Source organism: Oryctolagus cuniculus, chromosome 9 (genome assembly GCF_964237555.1).
Source record: "Oryctolagus cuniculus chromosome 9, mOryCun1.1, whole genome shotgun sequence".
NCBI classification, from domain to species: Eukaryota; Metazoa; Chordata; class Mammalia; order Lagomorpha; family Leporidae; genus Oryctolagus; species Oryctolagus cuniculus.
The window spans coordinates 96126334-96143621 of record NC_091440.1 but is presented as its reverse complement, the minus strand read 5'-3'; the positions used below and the strand labels follow the sequence as shown (position 1 = coordinate 96143621).

Below are 17288 nucleotides of genomic sequence, written 5' to 3'. Positions count from 1 at the left end.
GTGGGAGCCTTAATGGGACACCCTCACCCTTACTGGGGCACCACCTCGCCCTCCTGAGCCCCCCACCCAGGTGTGCACCCAGGAACTCGAGCTTGGTGGTTGACAGCACCTGTGCAGGGAGAACAACCATGGTAATGACAATGGCCGACACACTCACCAGGCTCTGCCTTCTGGAACATTCTGACACTGGGTCTTGCCCAGCTGGGGCCACACCTGTGACCACCATAATCTAACCAACAGCAAAGTTCCCCATAAGGATCTCTCCCATTCGCCATTTCCTCAGGAGGTGTCAGACATGCCCAGAACCTTTTGTTGCTTTCCAGATTCCATTTTCGGTGCATGGTCCTGATGGGATGCTACTCTATTTTTATTTTCCTCCGTGGTTCCTGGCTCACAGCTCCCATAGCCCTTGGAACTGTCTAGGTGATTAGAGCAATCAGGGTTTCTGCTGTTGAGATATTTGGACTTTTGTCCTTTGTTCCTGCGAGAGCTTCAGAGCTACAAAGGGGGAAAGATGATCTTTTGTTATTATTCTTTGCAAACACACCTGAGTTACATGAAGGAAGCGATTTTTGGTAAGTCCCTGGATAACCACAGAGTGGATACTGGTTGCTAGGGAGCCAATTATGTGTCCAGATGATTGGGGCTTTCAGTCCCATGCACACAACCCCCCACCCCCACCTCCCCAATCCCCACCTCAACCTAAGGGCACAGGAGAGGGGGTTGAAGGTTAAGGCGACCACGCATGGCCAGTAAAGAGCTCAATCATGCCTGTGGGGAGCAACTGGGAGCAACTTGGACTAGACTAAGTTACTGGAATTAAGACTTATTCTATGCATCTGCTTTCCCACAATATGGCGCTGAGAAGGGAAACAGCTTCTACACAGCTGCCTCCAGTTCAACCAATAAACTGTAGGACCTACTCCTGATTGGAGGAGAGCAGCGTACTCGGCGTGTGGGCAGCGGAGTTGGGATTGGCGGAGGAAGACTATAAAGGAGGAGAGAGACAGCATGCACGAGGAACATCTAAGGGGAACATCTGAAGGAACACCTGTGCAGCCCCCGAGAGAGCCGGCGAGCAGTGTGCCGCTCCCCCGCGGAAGTGGGGAATGTGGCAGGGGGAACCGCCCTTCCACAGAGGTGGTAGGGACGGTAGCCAACCCGGGAAGAACCAGCAGCAAACCTGGGGAGGGCCGAGCAGACAAAAGAACAACGCAGGGTCCTGTGTCGTTCCTCCACGAAGACGGGGAGCGACAATGCCTACATAATGAAGCTTCTATAAAAACTCCAAAAGGGCTCCAAATAACTGGTCATGTGGAGGTCCCTGGAGGGTGTTGCCTACGGAGAGGCCAGGGATGCTCTGTGTCCCTTCCCACATGTCCTGGGCACATCTTCATCTGTGTCATACACTTTATAATGCTCCAGTAAACGTGCTGCGAGCCACTCTGACAAACTGACCAAACCAGGGAGGTGGGGAGGCAAGGGGACCCCTGTTTGTAGCCCATCAGTCAAAAGCACAGGTGAAGAACACTGGCTCTTGGAACTGGTGTCGGGGGGTCAGTGCGCTAAGGTCCCAGAAGCTGTGAGAGCACAGGAGCCGTGAGCTCATTTCCTTCCCGTGTCTGCACAGGGGTTAGGCAAGCGTGATACAGCATCTCCCCCAGTGACGTTTGGCGCCTTTATGGTGTGTACACCCATCACCCCTCTGGGGCCAGGGCATTTCCAGCCACAAAGAAGCCCCGGTCCCATTAAGAAGTCATCGTGTGGGGCCGGTGCTGTGGCATAGTGGGTAAAGCCACCACCTACAGTGCCAACATCCCATGTAGGTGCTTGTTAGAGTCCTGTCCTCCATTTCTGATCCAGCTCTCTGCTGTGGCCTGGGAAAGCAGTAGAAGATGGCCCAAGTGCTTGGGCCCCTGCACCCATGTAGGAGACTCAGAAGAAGCTCCTGCTTCTTGGCTTCGGATTGGCCCAGCTCTGGCCGTTGCAGACATCTGGGGAGTGAACCAGTGGGTAGAGGACCTCTCTCTCTCTATCTCTATCTCTCTCTCTCTCTCTCTGCCTCTCTGTAACTTTGCCTTTCAAATAAATAAAAAATAAATTTTAAAAAATCATTGTCCTTCTTCCTTTCCTCAGATACTTGACCTCTGTGGTGATCTACTCTGCATCTCTAGGGATTCACATCTATTCTATATTGTCATGCAAAAGAAAAATTGAAAGTCCTGCAGTTTTTAATAATATGCATTTTTCATGAACTTTTTAAGTCTTCATGTATGCATTGATTTAAAAAAATTTGTACCAAAATATCTTTTCATTCCATTTTCCATGAGCATTCTAAAGTGCCTTCATATAAATAGAATCGCATAACATATGCCTTTTCTGTCTGATTTCTTTCGCTTAGTAAAACAATTTCTTTTTATTATTTTATTATATTATCTATTATTGTTGTTGTTTATTATTTATTTATTTTATTCTATTTATTTTTATTATTTATTTGAAAGCCAGAGTTACAGAGAGAGGAGAGGTAGAGAGAGAGAGAGAGAAGAGAGGTCTTCCATCCATTGGCTCGCTCCCCAGATGGCCATAACAGCCAGAGCTGTGCCAATCCGAAGCCAGGAGCCAGGAGCTTCTTCCAGGTCTCCACGCAGCTGCAGGGGCCCGAGGACTTGGGCCATCTTCTACTGCTTTCCCAGGTCATAGCAGAGAGCTGGATGGGAAGAGGAGCAGCCAGGACTAGAACCGGCACCCATATGGGATGCCGGTGCTTCAGGCCAGGGCGTTAACCCACTGGCCCACAGAGACAGCCCCTATTACAACAATTTCAAGGCTCCTCCGTGGTATACCATGAATTTGTGCCTCACTCCTTTTTTTTTTTTTTTTTTTTTTTTTTTGACAGGCAGAGTTAGACAGTGAGAGAGAGAGACACAGAGAGAAAGGTCTTCCTTCCATTGGTTCACCCCCCAAATGGCCTCTATGGCCGGCACGCTGCACCAATCCAAAGCCAGGAGCCAGGTGCTTCCTCCTGGTCTCTCATGCGGGTGCAGGGCCCAAGCACTTGGGCCATCCTCCACTGCCTTCCTGGGCCACAGCAGAGAGCTGGACTGGAAGAGGAGCGACGGGGATAGAACCAGCGCCCCAACTGGGACTAGAACCTGGTGTGGCGGCGCTGCAGGCGGAGGATTAGCCTAGTGAGCCGCGGCGCCGGCCCGAATAATATTCTAATTGTAAGGCTAGACTACATTTGGTTTATCCATGCATCAGTGGACAGATATTTCAATTGTTTCTACACTTTGCTTGTGGGGACTAGCACTGCTATGAACATATGTTAGGAGCTGTTGGAAGTTTTTGTATGGACATAAGCTTTCAACTCTTTGGTATACAGATCTCGGCATGGCACGGCAGAGTCACAGTAGTTCTGTATCTAACTGTGCAAGGGATTGCTGAACTGATTTGCCAGTGCTCAACCATTTTACCTTCCCAATAGCAATGTTTGAGGGTTCCAATTTCTCCCCAACACTATTTCCCATTAGTATTATTCTTGTTGTTATCATCCCAGTTGGAAAAAAGCAGCAAGTAGCAAGTGGTTTTGCTTGGCATTTCCCTAAGCCCTAAGAGCTAGCTGAATGTCTTCTCCTGTATTTGTTGGTTTTTCCTCAGACAATATCTATACAAGCTATTTTTTTAATTAAAGATGTTTATTAGAAAGACAAAGAGATGGAGAGAGAGCACACTCCCATCTGCTGGTTCACTCCTTAAATGCCTGCAACAGCTAGGTCTAGGCTGGGCCAGAGCCAGGAGCCAGGAACTTAACCCAAAATAAGCTTATCTTTTAATCCCATTTTCCACAATATTTTTTTAATATTTATTTTATTTGTTTGAAAGGCAGAATTATATAGAGAGATAGAGACAGAGAGAGAGACCTTCCATCGACTGATTCAGTCCCCAAATGGCCATAATGGCCAGAGCTGGGTCAATTTGAAGCCAAGAACAAGGAGCTTTTTCCAGGTTTCCCATGCAGGTGTAGGTTCCCAAGCACATAGGACATCTTCCAGTGCTTTCCCAGTCCATTAGCAGAGAGCTCTATGGGAAGTTGAGCAGCTGGGACTTGAACAGGTGCCCACATGGGATGCTGGCCCTGCAGGCCACAGTTTTAACGAGCTGTGCCACAATGCTGGCTCCCACAATCTTTTTGAAACATCCTTATATATTCTGGGTATTAGACTCCTTATATGAGTGATTTGGGAATATTTGCTGTGGCTTTGTGATGTCACATGGTGGTTTTGTTTATGCCTTCCTTTTAGTTATGCAAGCATTATCAGAAAAGGCCCTGGATAATTTTTTAAAAAATATTTTATTTATTTTTTGAGAGTTGGAGTTACAGACAGAGAGAGGAAGAGACAGAAACGTCTGCCATCTGTTGGTTCACTCCCCAAATGGCCTCAATGGTTGGAGCTGGGCCAATTGGAAGCCAGGAGTTTCTTCGGAGTCTCCCTCATGGGTGCAGAGGCCCAAGCACTTGGGCTATCTTTTACTGCTTTCCCAGGCCATAGCAGAGAGCTGGATTGGAAGAGGAGCAGCCGGGACTCAAACCAGTGCTCATATGGGACACCGGCTCCACAGGCAGAGGCTTAGTCTCCTACGCCACAGTGCTGACCCCCTGGACCATTTTTATAACTCTATATCTCCAAAAAGATGCATAACTATAGTAAACATCAAAATAGACGTTCACTAAAACAACAGGGTAGCAGGTATGCATGCATGGGAAGGAGAGAAGTATGTCAAATGTTTACAGTTACTAGTAGATGAAAAAAATTCAAAATAAGGTAATTACTTTTCTAGAAGTCAGTATATTAATCACAGGAATAAAGGGGAATAAAAATGAAAACTTCGAAAGCAATGGTGACTTGACTTTATGACCATCTTTATTTTTTTTTTATTTATTTATTTATTTTTTTTGACAGGCAGAGTGGACAGTGAGATAGAGAGACAGAGAGAGAAAGGTCTTCCTTTTGCCGTTGGTTCACCCTCCAATGGCCGCCGCTGCAGCCAGCGCACCGCGCTGATCCGATGGCAGGAGCCAGGATCCAGGTGCTTTTCCTGGTCTCCCATGGGGTGCAGGGCCCAAGCACCTGGGCCATCCTCCACTGCACTCCCTGGCCATAGCAGAGAGCTGGCCTGGAAGAGGGGCAACCGGGACAGAATCTGGCGCCCCAACCGGGACTAGAACCCGGTGTGCCGGCGCCGCAAGGTGGAGGATTAGCCTATTGAGCCACGGCGCCGGCTCTATGACCATCTTTATTTTTAGCTGAGCTTAGGTGACCCCAACACAGAATGAAAAGAAATATCAATTGACATATTTGTTTGAGTTTGACATCTCATGTGGCAACACAACACTTTAACTTAAAAGAGCTCTTGGTAAACCAAATGTGAATTTTCAGCACTCACCCCTATTTGGGAGAGAGGAGGGAAATATATGAATGGATCTAGTGAAAGCCATTCTCCTTAAACAGACTGCTGACCAGAGTGCAGAAGGCAAGAACCTTCCAAGCTTGATGAAACTTGCAGAAAACATACTAGATCTTGCACTTTTTAGAACTGGCAGCCAAATGAAATATGATTACCTCCATATGATTTGTATCCACGCCACTTAGCAAAGTTATAACTATTTCTTTAGTTATGTGACTGTATACTTGTACTAGAGAAGACGTGTCAAAACTTCATTTTAAATCATTTGTATTTTATTCATACATGTAGGCACCTACTGAAAGGCAAAATAACCTGAAAATATACTTTTGCAGTTAACGTGTATAGAATTCAACTTTTTAAATGAGACAGGGCACACTTTCATACGTTTCTAATGTATTTTGGCAGATTGCCTGACATTTAGTTTTGATTATAATAAATTATTACTACTACTGCCTATATGTTATGATTACTAGTTATAGGTTCTCAGAAGAGACTAGTAAAATAGTGTAGGCTGCCTGTTAAGGACAGTGAGGGAATTTCTTTTTATCTCCTCTGGAGGGAACAAGACCACCTTATCATCTCCCAGTAGCACCTCCCATACAGAAGCTCATAAGTTCTTATTGACAATTATTTCATGAAATTCCCATGCAACATCCTAGAGACACAAAATAAAAATAAACAGAAGTTAGAGGAAGGCACAGAGAACCTTTGAACGTTGAGACAATCAACCAATTGCAATCACATTAATCAATAATTAAAGTGACAGCGAAACAGATCTCTAACTTTTTTAAAAACTATTTACTTATTTATTTATTTATTTGAAACGCAGTTACAGAGAGGCAGAGGCAAAGAGGAAGAGATCTTCCATCTGTTTGATTACTCCCCAGATGGCCAAAATGGCCAGAGCTGAGCCGATCCAAAGCCAGGAGCTTCTTCCAGGTCTTCCACGAGGGCACAGGGGCCCAAGGACTTTACCCGCTACGCCACAGCGCTGGCCCCTCTCTTTAACTTTTAAAGAATAAAGGACACCCAATAATACATAATAAAAGACAATTAATTTTCTCAAAGCTTCATACTTCCAAGGTCACCACTTACAGTCTAAGCTGTAGACTACTTGGGAAAGGCTATTGTATTTAAACAGCAGCATTACCAGGTCACTGAATCAACTTCAATATGAAGCATTCAACAATTTCTTTCCTCATAAACTCTGACAAATTGTGGGCATTTTGGAGATGAGGATAAACAGATCATGGAAGGAGAGTATGGCATAGACACTGCCAGAACTAAGACAATTCTCCTGAATTTGTTGGGCTTCTTCCCAAAAGAAAAGAAAAGAAAAAAAAATAAGGGAATGGCATTGTGGCACAGCAGATTAAACCACAACCTGCAGTGCCGGCACCCCATATGGGTGCAGGTTAAAGTCCTGGCTGCTCCACTTTTGGTCCGGCTCCCTGCTAACATGCCTGGGAAAGCAACAGAAGATGACCCAAGTGCTCACATGGGAGACCTGGATGGTGTTCCAGGCTCCTGGCTTCAGTCCGGTCCAGTCAGGGAGTGAACCAGTGGATACAGCTCTCTCTCTGTCTCTCCCTCTTTCTGTCACTCTATGTTTCAAGCGAACAAAAATAAATCTTTAAAATAAGAAAAAAAAAAAACTGTAAGTGTTCACTCTCTGAACACCACCCAATGCCACCTAACTATCTAGCGACTGGTGCACAGCTCATAGCTAATCCAGGGCTCTCTGTAGTGAAGACTGGTGACTAACAGCACGCTGGGCTGGCTTTGGAGTCAGGGAGAACTGGGTGCAGTCCAGGTAAACTGACACTTTCCATGTGGATCTGCCAAGTTAGCCTCGCCAGTAAAACGAGGATAGTAATTATGTCTTCTTTACAGGGTTGCTGCAAGGATGAAAGAAAACTATGCATGTGAAACTCTTCGCACAGGGCCAGCCCATGCCAAGCCCTCAATGAATGTCAGCTAATAGTATCTTCTAAGAAAATGACTCCATCTGATAAATGGAGTCCTCCCTCGATTTCTCCTGTACTAACTGTAAGCGCTGCTCTACTGATTCTTCTACCGTCTCTCCTCACTCCGACCCCAGACTGCATACTGCAGCTGATCCTGGAGATGATGGCGACAGCTTTGCCCAGCCTGGGCTTATCCTCGCTTATTCACTTCTTTGCTTTTCTGTCCAGCTTCTGTGCTACACCCCAGAGACTTCAGGCTCTGTGGGAAGGCAATGGCCATGATGCTGGGCTTCTTGATGGATTCTCAGCATCCGACACAGAGCATGGGATGGTGTAAGTGTTTAGCATGTGTTTGCTGAGCGCATAACTCATTGGTATTGAACTTTTGTTAGTGAGTTTAAGGAAAGTTGGTGAATGGTGTGTTTACAGAATTTTATGTAGCTAAAAATAAGAAACAAAAAAACCCAGCAGGTAAATAAAGTGCAATACTTTAATGAAAAGAATCCGGTGTTGGTGGGAGAGGGAGGAAGCAGGCTAAGGATGTCCTTGATTTGCCACTGTTGGGGAGAGTGAATGGCTACAATACCCACGCCTTTCCACTGGCTAGGCAGACACAAGTGTCCAGTGATTTTCTGAAGAGAAGTCACTTTGCTGTGAATAAAACTGCCTTGTGTTCTGTGGTGGTGGACTTGGAAGGGCTCTCGCTGCTCATCACATCCTGGGCTCCACTTTATGGATGGAAAAAAAAAAAAAACCGACATCAGCAGAACACCAGGACTCTTCCCTGGTGGAGCTGCTCACTCCCAGACCGGGCGCAAAGGGGCACCCATTCCTTTAAAAATAACCACCACTGCTTTCATCGCGCCAGCACCTGTTGTTTCCGCTTCCGCGAGAGAAAAGCTATTAATTTCTCCTTCATCAAAGCTGAATTTCTGGTCTGTCTGAACCGTGTTTGCTTCCTGACTGCAGCTGTCTAAACCACTAAGGCCAAATGTTGGACCCAAACACCGAGACAAGAGTGACACCCACCAGCGGGACAGTGGACAAATCTGCAATGTCCCCGCCGAACCCCCTGCCTTCCACCTCGTGGCAGGGGCCTGGGGCGCACTGTGGCCAGGCCACCCACGGCTGGACACTGAGAGAGACGATGCACTGCGTGGCCACTTCATTCTGGGGAATATGCAATGAAGAATTCTGTGGCAATCAAACCCAGCGGTCTTCTAACTAGGCAAGTTTACTTCGCTTCTATTATTGTCATTGTCCACCAAGGCTTGGGTGGCAAGAACTGCGTTTTCTCCCGCGCCTACTCCAGCCCGCAGCTGTGGCCACACCTCTCTCCTGGATCAGCGTCGGACAGCTCGGGGCTCCGGGGCGTCTCGGGGCGTCCAGGGGCGGAGGGAAGCCCGCGCAGCACGCATGCGCGCCGGGGAGCCGCCGGCCCCCTCTTAAGAGCGCGGCGCGGCGCGGCTGCGAGCGGAGTGGGAGCTGACCTGGCGCCGGGGGAGGACGCTGTGCGGGCGCCTGCAGCGTCGGCTTCTCCCGTGGCCCCGAGGACTGAAACTTTCGTGGGAGGCTCCCCGCGGTGCGCACCTCCCGAGGGCGCAGCAGCGAGGGGCAGAGGCGAAGCCAGACGCAGGCTGCCCGGCGCCCGTGGGACCACGCTGCAGCCGGCGAGGCGGAGGAGCGGAGCCGGGGAACGCAGCCCGCCTGGACCCGCGCCCAGCAGCAGCAGCAGCAGCGACCGCCGCCAGCCGGGCAGCTCCTGGGGACTGCGGCGGGGTGCGCGCCGGACGTCTCCAGGCGGCGCGCGCTGGGAGGATCGACCGTCGGCCCCGCCGAATCGAGCGTCGGGACTGTAGCCCCGAGGGCTGCCCGGGCGGCGCGACCGGAGCCATGCGGACCGAGCTCGCGGCTGGGGAGCCTGGGCGCTGCTGGCCGCTGCACTTGCTGCCCGCAGCCCTGCGCGCGCTGCCCGCTGCCTTCGCCCCTGCTTGCCGCCCGAGAGGGGAATAAAGGAGAGAAGACGCGTCCCAGAGGCTTAAGCCTCGCGCCAGCGACCTAAGCCCAGGTCCGGCGGTCATCGGCTCGGTCCTGTTGCCGGGGAAGCCTCTAGGGGCTGCGGGATGGCAACCCCCAGGACCCTCTGACTCTGCAGCCCGACGGTTCCATCGACGAGTGCCGCTCCTAAGGCAGCCCGGAGCGGGGACCCGGCCACCCGGCTGAAGCAGAGCATGGCTTAGGAGCCCCCCGCCCCGGCCCTACAGACTGACGTCTAGGAGGCCGAGGAGGGTGGCTCCCGCAGACAGCGGCGCAGAAGAGACTCGCAGCCCCGAGGTGCGGCGACTTCTTGGAGAGCTCCCCGCGCGCCCTCTGGAGACGCGCCGCCCGCGCCCAGGGTGGTGCCATGTGGGGCGGACGCCGCCGCTCGGCCGCCGCCTCCTCCCGGAACGCCGCTTCGCTGCTGCAGCTGCTGCTGGCCGCGCTGCTGGCGGCGGGGGCGCGGGCCAGCGGCGAGTACTGCCACGGCTGGCTGGACGCGCAGGGCGTCTGGCGCATCGGCTTCCAGTGCCCCGAGCGCTTCGACGGCGGCGACGCCACCATCTGCTGCGGCAGCTGCGCGCTGCGCTACTGCTGCTCCAGCGCCGAGGCGCGCCTGGACCAGGGCGGCTGCGACAACGACCGCCAGCAGGGCGCCGGCGAGCCTGGCCGGGCGGACAAAGACGGCCCAGACGGCTCGGCAGGTAAAGGCGGCTGGCAGGGACCTGGGAGTCGCGCGGGAGGGCAATGGAGCTGGAGGCTATGGAATCCCGGGGAAGGGCCTTCCGATGCTCGCGTTAGTGTGTGTGCCAAGTTGGGGCTGGGGGATCGGTGTCCAGCCCTGGCGCCTAAAGGTGGCGAGCGTGAATTCTTCCCGAGGACACCACACACCTGGGCAGTGTGGGCCCCAGTCCGTCAGTCCGGGGTCACCTGCCTCCTTAAGATCTTGGGGGATACGCAAGGAAACGGCGAGAGAGCGCCCTCTCCCGAGAGGAGCTGGCAGGGACACTTCCAGGAGGGCTCCTCCAGGCTTTCCCGTGGGTGATGCACTTGAGCCAGAGCCCCAGCAGCTCGAGCCCTCTGGGCCCCGCGCCCTACCTCGGCCGGGCCGTCGGGCATCAGTAGGAGCCTCCTTCCCCCGCCAGCCTTAACTAGGTGTGACATCGGCGCTGTGCCCAGCCTTGGCTGTTTGTGGCTTTGAATTTTTTTTTTCATTATTTTTTTTTTCCAAATCGTCAAAGCCAAGATTGGAAAATAAACATACTCAGGAAAGAGCCTGGTGGGTTGTGCCTTCTCCACGCCTCCCTGGAGGCCCTGCACCAGTAATTCCCGGTGCAGGAATTCAAGGGGTTCAAGGAAAAATGGTCAGTGTGTCCCAGAGGGGTCGGCTCCTCCTCCTCATGCAGCCGGTGGCGTGCACTGGAGGACTTTTTACCGGTGAGTCCAGGGTTCAGCGGCCTAAGCATGGACCTGAAGTGAGCCAGGGCTGGCTCCTGGGGGCTGCTCAGGGGAAGCTGTGTGCACTGCCTTTTTTGGCAGCCAAGCATTGGATCAGCAGGCAGCTCCTATTGTTCTGCTGCCCGGGATGCAAAGTGGAGAACTGAGGGCGATCCTGGAAAAGATGCCATGCTAAACCACAAGCAGCTCAGCCTGGCAGGGTGTGTGGCCGAGGCACAAAACCTGGAGAAGTGAGCCAGAGCCTGAGCTCCTGGGAGGAGGTGTCTGCTAAGTGGTGTCTCCTTAATGGTCCCTAAAAAGTTGGGATGGCCTTGGACAGGTCAGCAGGCTTCTCATGAGGCTGGGCGTTGGGCGTGGATGCCTTCTTCACTCTACTTTGCAACTTCTTTCTCTAAAACCCTGAGCCTTTCACTTTTCCTCTCTAAGAAAGGACATGCCTGATTAAGCCTGCCCAAGGCGCATGGTAGCACCGCATTCTTTACCTCTGTGTAGTTATTTACACTCCCAATTAAAAATCCTGGAAAGAGAACAGTTATTTCTCCCCCAAAACTCATTATGTGAACTGAGACTGGTTGCAGCTAGTTTTTTGCTGTCATGTTTGGGATAAAAAAATTTTTTTTCCTGTTTTACTATTTGTTTTTTAACCTCTTGATAACCTATTTAGGGCTGGTATCTTAATTTAGAGGATAAAATATTTATAGTACGTTGTAGGAATAAGCTGCCCTCCCTCCCTCCCCTGCTCCACTTCTGTAGTTAGCCTGCAGTGATGGTATAATTAGGCAGGACTACGTCCAGCCCCAGCTGTGCTGGAGACTGTAGCAGTGTCTGCACCTGCTGACGGGCGCTATATATAGAACTTGCTCTGCTCAGCACTGAAACTCCGCCTTTGGTTAAATACCTATACACATGTTTTACTTAGAAGGCATTATTTTCTCCGTGATTCCGGATGGTACTCTATTCTAAAACCACTGGCTCTCCGGGAGGACTAGAACGGTGAAAAGCACTGTGGTTAGAAAGCCTGCTGCTGTCAAAGACTCTCAGAGAGGCTCAGAGGCGGGCTCCTTCCAAACTCGCCGCCCCGTCTGACTCAGTGCTGGCACCAGGCCCCGCCGGGACCCCTAAGACTAGGCCATCCGGTCCAGGTGTTGGGGAGATGGGGCAGGGCAACACCATGGCACGGAACGCCACAGAAGCTGCTCCTCCGATCCCATCCGTCCAGTTTCCAGAGCTTGCAGTGCCGTCCCTGGCTCCCCCACAGTTTCTTTTAAAGAAAACAGTTTTAAAATGGAGTTGGCTACTGGTGTTAACAAAAGGCTTTTGTTGACAGTTTTTATTTGTTTAAAGATCTTTTTATTTGGAAGGCAGAGTGACAGAGAAACAGAAAGAGAATTTTCCATCTGCTGGCTCACTCCCCAGATGACCACAACATCTGGGGCTGGCCCAGGACAAAGCCAGGAGCCAGGGATTCCAGGCTGGTTGCCCACGAGGCTTTCCTAGGTGCATTAGCAGGAAGCTGTATGGGAAGTGGAGCAGTTAGGACCCAAATCGGTGCTTCAATATGGAACGCTGGCCTTGCAAGGGGTGGCTGAACCTGCTGTACCGCAACAGAGGCCCTGCTGTTTTATTTTTTGAGACTCAACTTTGCTTGTTAAGTATGATGACCATCACTTTATGCTCTGAGACTTCTTTTTTTTTTTTTTTTAATTTTTTTGACAGGCAAAGTGGACAGTGAGAGAGAGAGACAGAGAGAAAGGTCTTCCTTTGCCGTTGGTTTGCCCTCCAATGGCCGCTGCGGCCGGCGCACTGCGGCCAGTGCACCGCGCTGATCCGATGGCAGGAACCAGGTACTTCTCCTGGTCTCCCATGGGGTGCAGGGCCCAAGCACTTGGGCCATCCTCCACTGCACTCCCTGGCCACAGCAGAGAGCTGGCCTGGAAGAGGAGCAACTGGACAGAATCCGGCGCCCCAACCAGGACTAGAACCCGGTGTGCCGGCGCTGCAAGGCGGAGGATTAGCCTAGTGAGCCGCGGCGCCGGCCTCTGAGACTTCTTATGAAGTTCTCTGCACACCACTGGGGGCTTCACTGTATCAGGCACCTTTCCCTCCCTGTGTGCCCCTTCTTCCTGGAACAGATGTCTTATTGCTCCTGACATTTGTTCTTCTTAGAACATTGCTCCTTTTTCTTTTCTTTTTTTAAAGTATGCTCTTAAAAATGTTATTTGTTTGAAAGAGAGAGAGATCCTCCATCCACTGGTTCATTCCCCGAAATGCCCACAACAGCCAGGGCTGGGTCAGGTTGAAGCCAGAAACTGGGAGCTCCACCCAGGTTTCCCACTTGAGCCAGTATCACCTGCTGCCTCCAAGAGTGAGCACCAGCAGAAAGCTGGCATTGGAAGTGGAGCTGGGATTTGAACCCAGGCACTCCAATATGGGCTACAAACATCAAAGCGGCATTTTAACTGCTGCACCCAATGCCTGCCCTGTACGTTTTCTTGCTGGCCAGCTGCCTGGGATAACTTCCTCCACACTCCTCCTGTCGCTTTCCATCACGCAGGGCCCCGCCCCAGGACCGCTGCCTTCCCTGGGCAGGCCTGTCAAGGGCACGTGTAGGTCTTTTCCCTTCTCTGCTCTCCTGTGCCTTCCACACTTCGCGGCTCAGAGGCTCACTTACATTTTTTATTCTTGTCTGCCCAAGTCCAAAGAAGTTGCTATAAAAGGTCAAAAAGGAGTTTGCAAAGAATGTAGTTCACTTCCTGGGGGTGGGAAAAAAAGACTTTTTTTCAATAGTTTAACTCATAACAATGCCGATCCTACAATGTTTTGTTCAGGGCAAGACTTCCGTTTGGGCGGTTCTGTTACTGTAGGAATTTGAGAGGCATCGCCGTCTTCACACGTTAATAAGCCCACCTTGGGCTGACTTGGGTATCTGCCGCAATCAGGCTCACAGTTGGTGAATCTAACTCCATACTAACAGTTCGCCTTCTGGGGCTGACGGGCCACGCCTCTGAGTCTTGGCCCACAGGGCGTGGTGCATCTCCTGCGAACCAACCAGCCCAGCCAGGCTCCCGGATTTTAGGCGGCCCTGCCGCTCACCTGCCCGTGGCCGCTGCCAGTCACCGAGGTCTCCTGCGCTCCCACGGCGCGTCCTAATGTTGTGCTTCTGCCCTTCGTTTCAGTGCCCATCTACGTGCCCTTCCTCATCGTCGGCTCCGTGTTCGTCGCCTTCATCATCCTGGGCTCCCTCGTGGCCGCCTGTTGCTGCAGGTGCCTGAGGCCAAAGCAGGAACCCCAGCAGAGCCGAGCGCCAGCTGGCAACCGCCTGATGGAGACTATCCCCATGATCCCCAGTGCCAGCACTTCGCGGGGCTCCTCCTCCCGCCAGTCCAGCACGGCCGCCAGCTCCAGCTCCAGCGCCAACTCAGGGGCCCGGGCACCACCCACAAGGTCACAGACCAACTGTTGCTTGCCAGAGGGCACCATGAACAACGTGTACGTGAACATGCCCACGAATTTCTCCGTGCTGAACTGTCAGCAGGCCACCCAGATCGTGCCGCACCAAGGGCAGTACCTGCACCCCCCGTACGTGGGCTACACGGTGCAGCACGACTCTGTGCCTATGACGCCGGTGCCCCCTTTCATGGACGGCCTGCAGCCCGGCTACCGGCAGATCCAGCCCTCCTTCCTGCACACCAACGGCGAGCAGAAGATGTACCCTACGGTGACCGTATAGCTGGTGGCACCTGCCGGCTTCCTGCCTGAGACTGAGAGCAAACGGGAGCGGAGTGTCAGGGTGGAAGCCCCCACCTGTGGGTGGCGTTTGTGGCACGCGTCCTTGGGATGGCTTCGGCGGCCCCCAGACCGTCAGGAGCACATTCCTGGATGAGCATTTCTGGGTGCGTTCCATCCCACTGACGGAGGAAGGAAAGACAGCACCGAGTGGGTGGCAGATGCCCCAGCCCTTAAGTGCCCTTGAGCTGTGGTTTTTCAGAAGAATTTTGTAAACTGTAGATGAAGGGATTTTATTGTCATGATTTTTTTTTTTCATTTTTCTCCTCAGTTGTGCTATTTTGGGACACCTGTTGTCTCCTTTTCACCCGGGCCTGTGTTAAGCATCTAAGGTTGAAGGGAAGCTGTAAATAACATGATTATTATAAAAACAAACCAGTAGGAATCCATGAGATTAGTCTTGAGTCTCAGTATTCCACGGGCACATCTTAATTTCATTGTAAAAAGATATATCTATTTTGTCTATTTTTGTGCTTTTGGGGCTTATTTTATGCTTTTGGGTTTTTTTTTTTTAACCTTGTGTAGAGGTCTTATTACAAAGTGATTTTCTACATTAAAAAGAGACTGAAAAAATTGTAAAGTCACTTAGCCAATGAAGACATTTCAGAACTCTGCGGTTGTTTTAATCTGGAAGTTGTAGGTGGTATAGTAAGAAAATCTCTCATCCCCTTGATTAAATCTTCACTTTCTGGCTTTACAATGACATCTGAGAAGTAAGGAGACTTTTTGACTTTGAGATTGTAAACTGTCCCTGCCACCTCTTGGAGTCCCTTCTAACTGTACCGGGCGGGACGCCTCGGCCTTTGCGTCTGTGGTTTTCAGGCCCTCGTGGCTATGTTTAACACCGAGGGCCAGGAATGACCACAGTTTTAATGATGATCGGTGTTTCCGCTCAGATCCAGTAATACATTTTCTTGTTTCAGTTCTAAAAATTCAAAGAAATGTGTGGCAGAGACATTTGCTAAGAGCTCCTCGGCCACACAGATCCAAGACGCGGGCGGACATGTGAACCGCAGAGGCGAGTTCCTTTGCAAACCGTAGGCTTTTTGCATTCTTGTTCTCAAAGTGGATCGATTTCCAGGCACTAGTGGCTACTCAGGTGAGAGAAAAGCTTTGCAAAGGGGACACAGCCTTTCCACCCCCCACAGGTCTTGTTTTCTCTCCTCCAGGCCTCAGCAAGCATTCTCTCCCTTAGCAACCTTACAGGCTATCAGACTGAAGTGAGTTTATTTGTGTATTGTTTACGTATAAAAAAAGATATGTTTAAGTATATGCCAGTAGATTTCCAACTGCTAGCAAAATCAGGATGTGTGATTAAATCATCATTGTACGGTGTGGTCTTTCCCATGCTCATGTCCACCCATGAGGATCTAGCGTCTCTGTTCCATCTTTACTTCTCACCACTGAACACTGTAAAACCATTGGCGGCAAGTGATGTCAACAAGTGATTTTTAATAACCAAAGGCAGGGGAAAATCATTCTACTTATTAATAAATATTTTACGGTGTGAATTCCCAGAGGAGTTGAGTGTTGTTTTATGGTTGTTTTCAGTGTATTTGGTAACTTCTCAAATGGTCTAGTAAATTTGTTACAGAATAAAATTCCCAGGGCTGGCACTGTGGCGCACTGGGTTAAAGCCCTGGCCTGTGGCGCCGGCATCCCATATGGGTGCCGGTTCAAGTCCTGGCTGCTCCACTTCCTATCCAGCTCTCTGCTATGGCCTGGGAAAGCAGCAGAAGATGGCCCAAGTCCTTGGGCCCCTGAATCCACGTGGGAGACCTGGAAGAAGCTCCTGGCTCCTGGCTTTGGATCAGCTCAGCTCTGGCCATTTGAGGACTGAACCAGCAGATGAAAGACCTCTCTCCATGGCTCTACCTCTCTATGTAACTCTGTCTTTCAAATAAATAAAATAAATATTTGAAAAAAAAATTGTGAAAAAAGTCGTGAATGTTTTCTTCTAGAACCACAAGCATACTCTCAAAAGTAACCAGTGTGTGGGCAGTGCCCGTGGGTGCTCCGGGAGTCTGGAGTGTTAAAGTTTAGGTACTCCACAGGAAATGCTGACAGCAATGCAAAAGAGGCTGCTTTTATCAAGCTCATCTGTGTTCCCAAGTTGTCTTGAGTGTAGGTTTCCCAGTAAAATTCCTAGAACCTTTGAGTTGAAAGAGACCCTAGAACCTTTGAGTTGAAAGAGACCCTAGAACCTTCGAGTTGAAAGAGACCCTAGAAATTCCCCAGCCTAGGGTTTGGCAGGCATTTTTGGTAACAAGCAGAGAATGAGTGGGTCAGGCTCTGCAGGTCATCTGGTCCCTCGGAGCGGCGCAGTTCTGCAGTCAAGTGCAAAAGCCAGAGACGGCACAGAAATAAATGAGCAAGGCTGTGTTCCTGTAAGACTCCACTTACGCAGGCTGAAATTTGAATTTCTTTTTTTTTTTTTTTGACAGGCAGAGTGGATAGTGAGAGAGAGAGAGAGACAGAGAGAAAGGTCTTCCTTTGCCGTTGGTTCACCCTCCAATGGCCGCCACAGCTGGCGTGCTGCTGCCGGCGCACCGCGCTGATCCGAAGCCAGGAGCC

General features: G+C 50.8%; 1 protein-coding gene across 1 annotated transcript; it reads left to right on the top strand.

The window, feature by feature from the left end:
- Positions 1–8904: 8904 nt before the first annotated feature.
- On the top strand, positions 8905–16231 carry SHISA2 (shisa family member 2). The gene is made up of 2 exons (XM_002712794.5): positions 8905–10174; positions 14105–16231. Exons 1-2 carry the CDS (start codon positions 9838–9840, stop codon positions 14656–14658), a joined length of 891 nt encoding a protein of 296 aa, XP_002712840.3. The 5' UTR covers positions 8905–9837; the 3' UTR covers positions 14659–16231.
- Positions 16232–17288: the final 1057 nt, after the last annotated feature.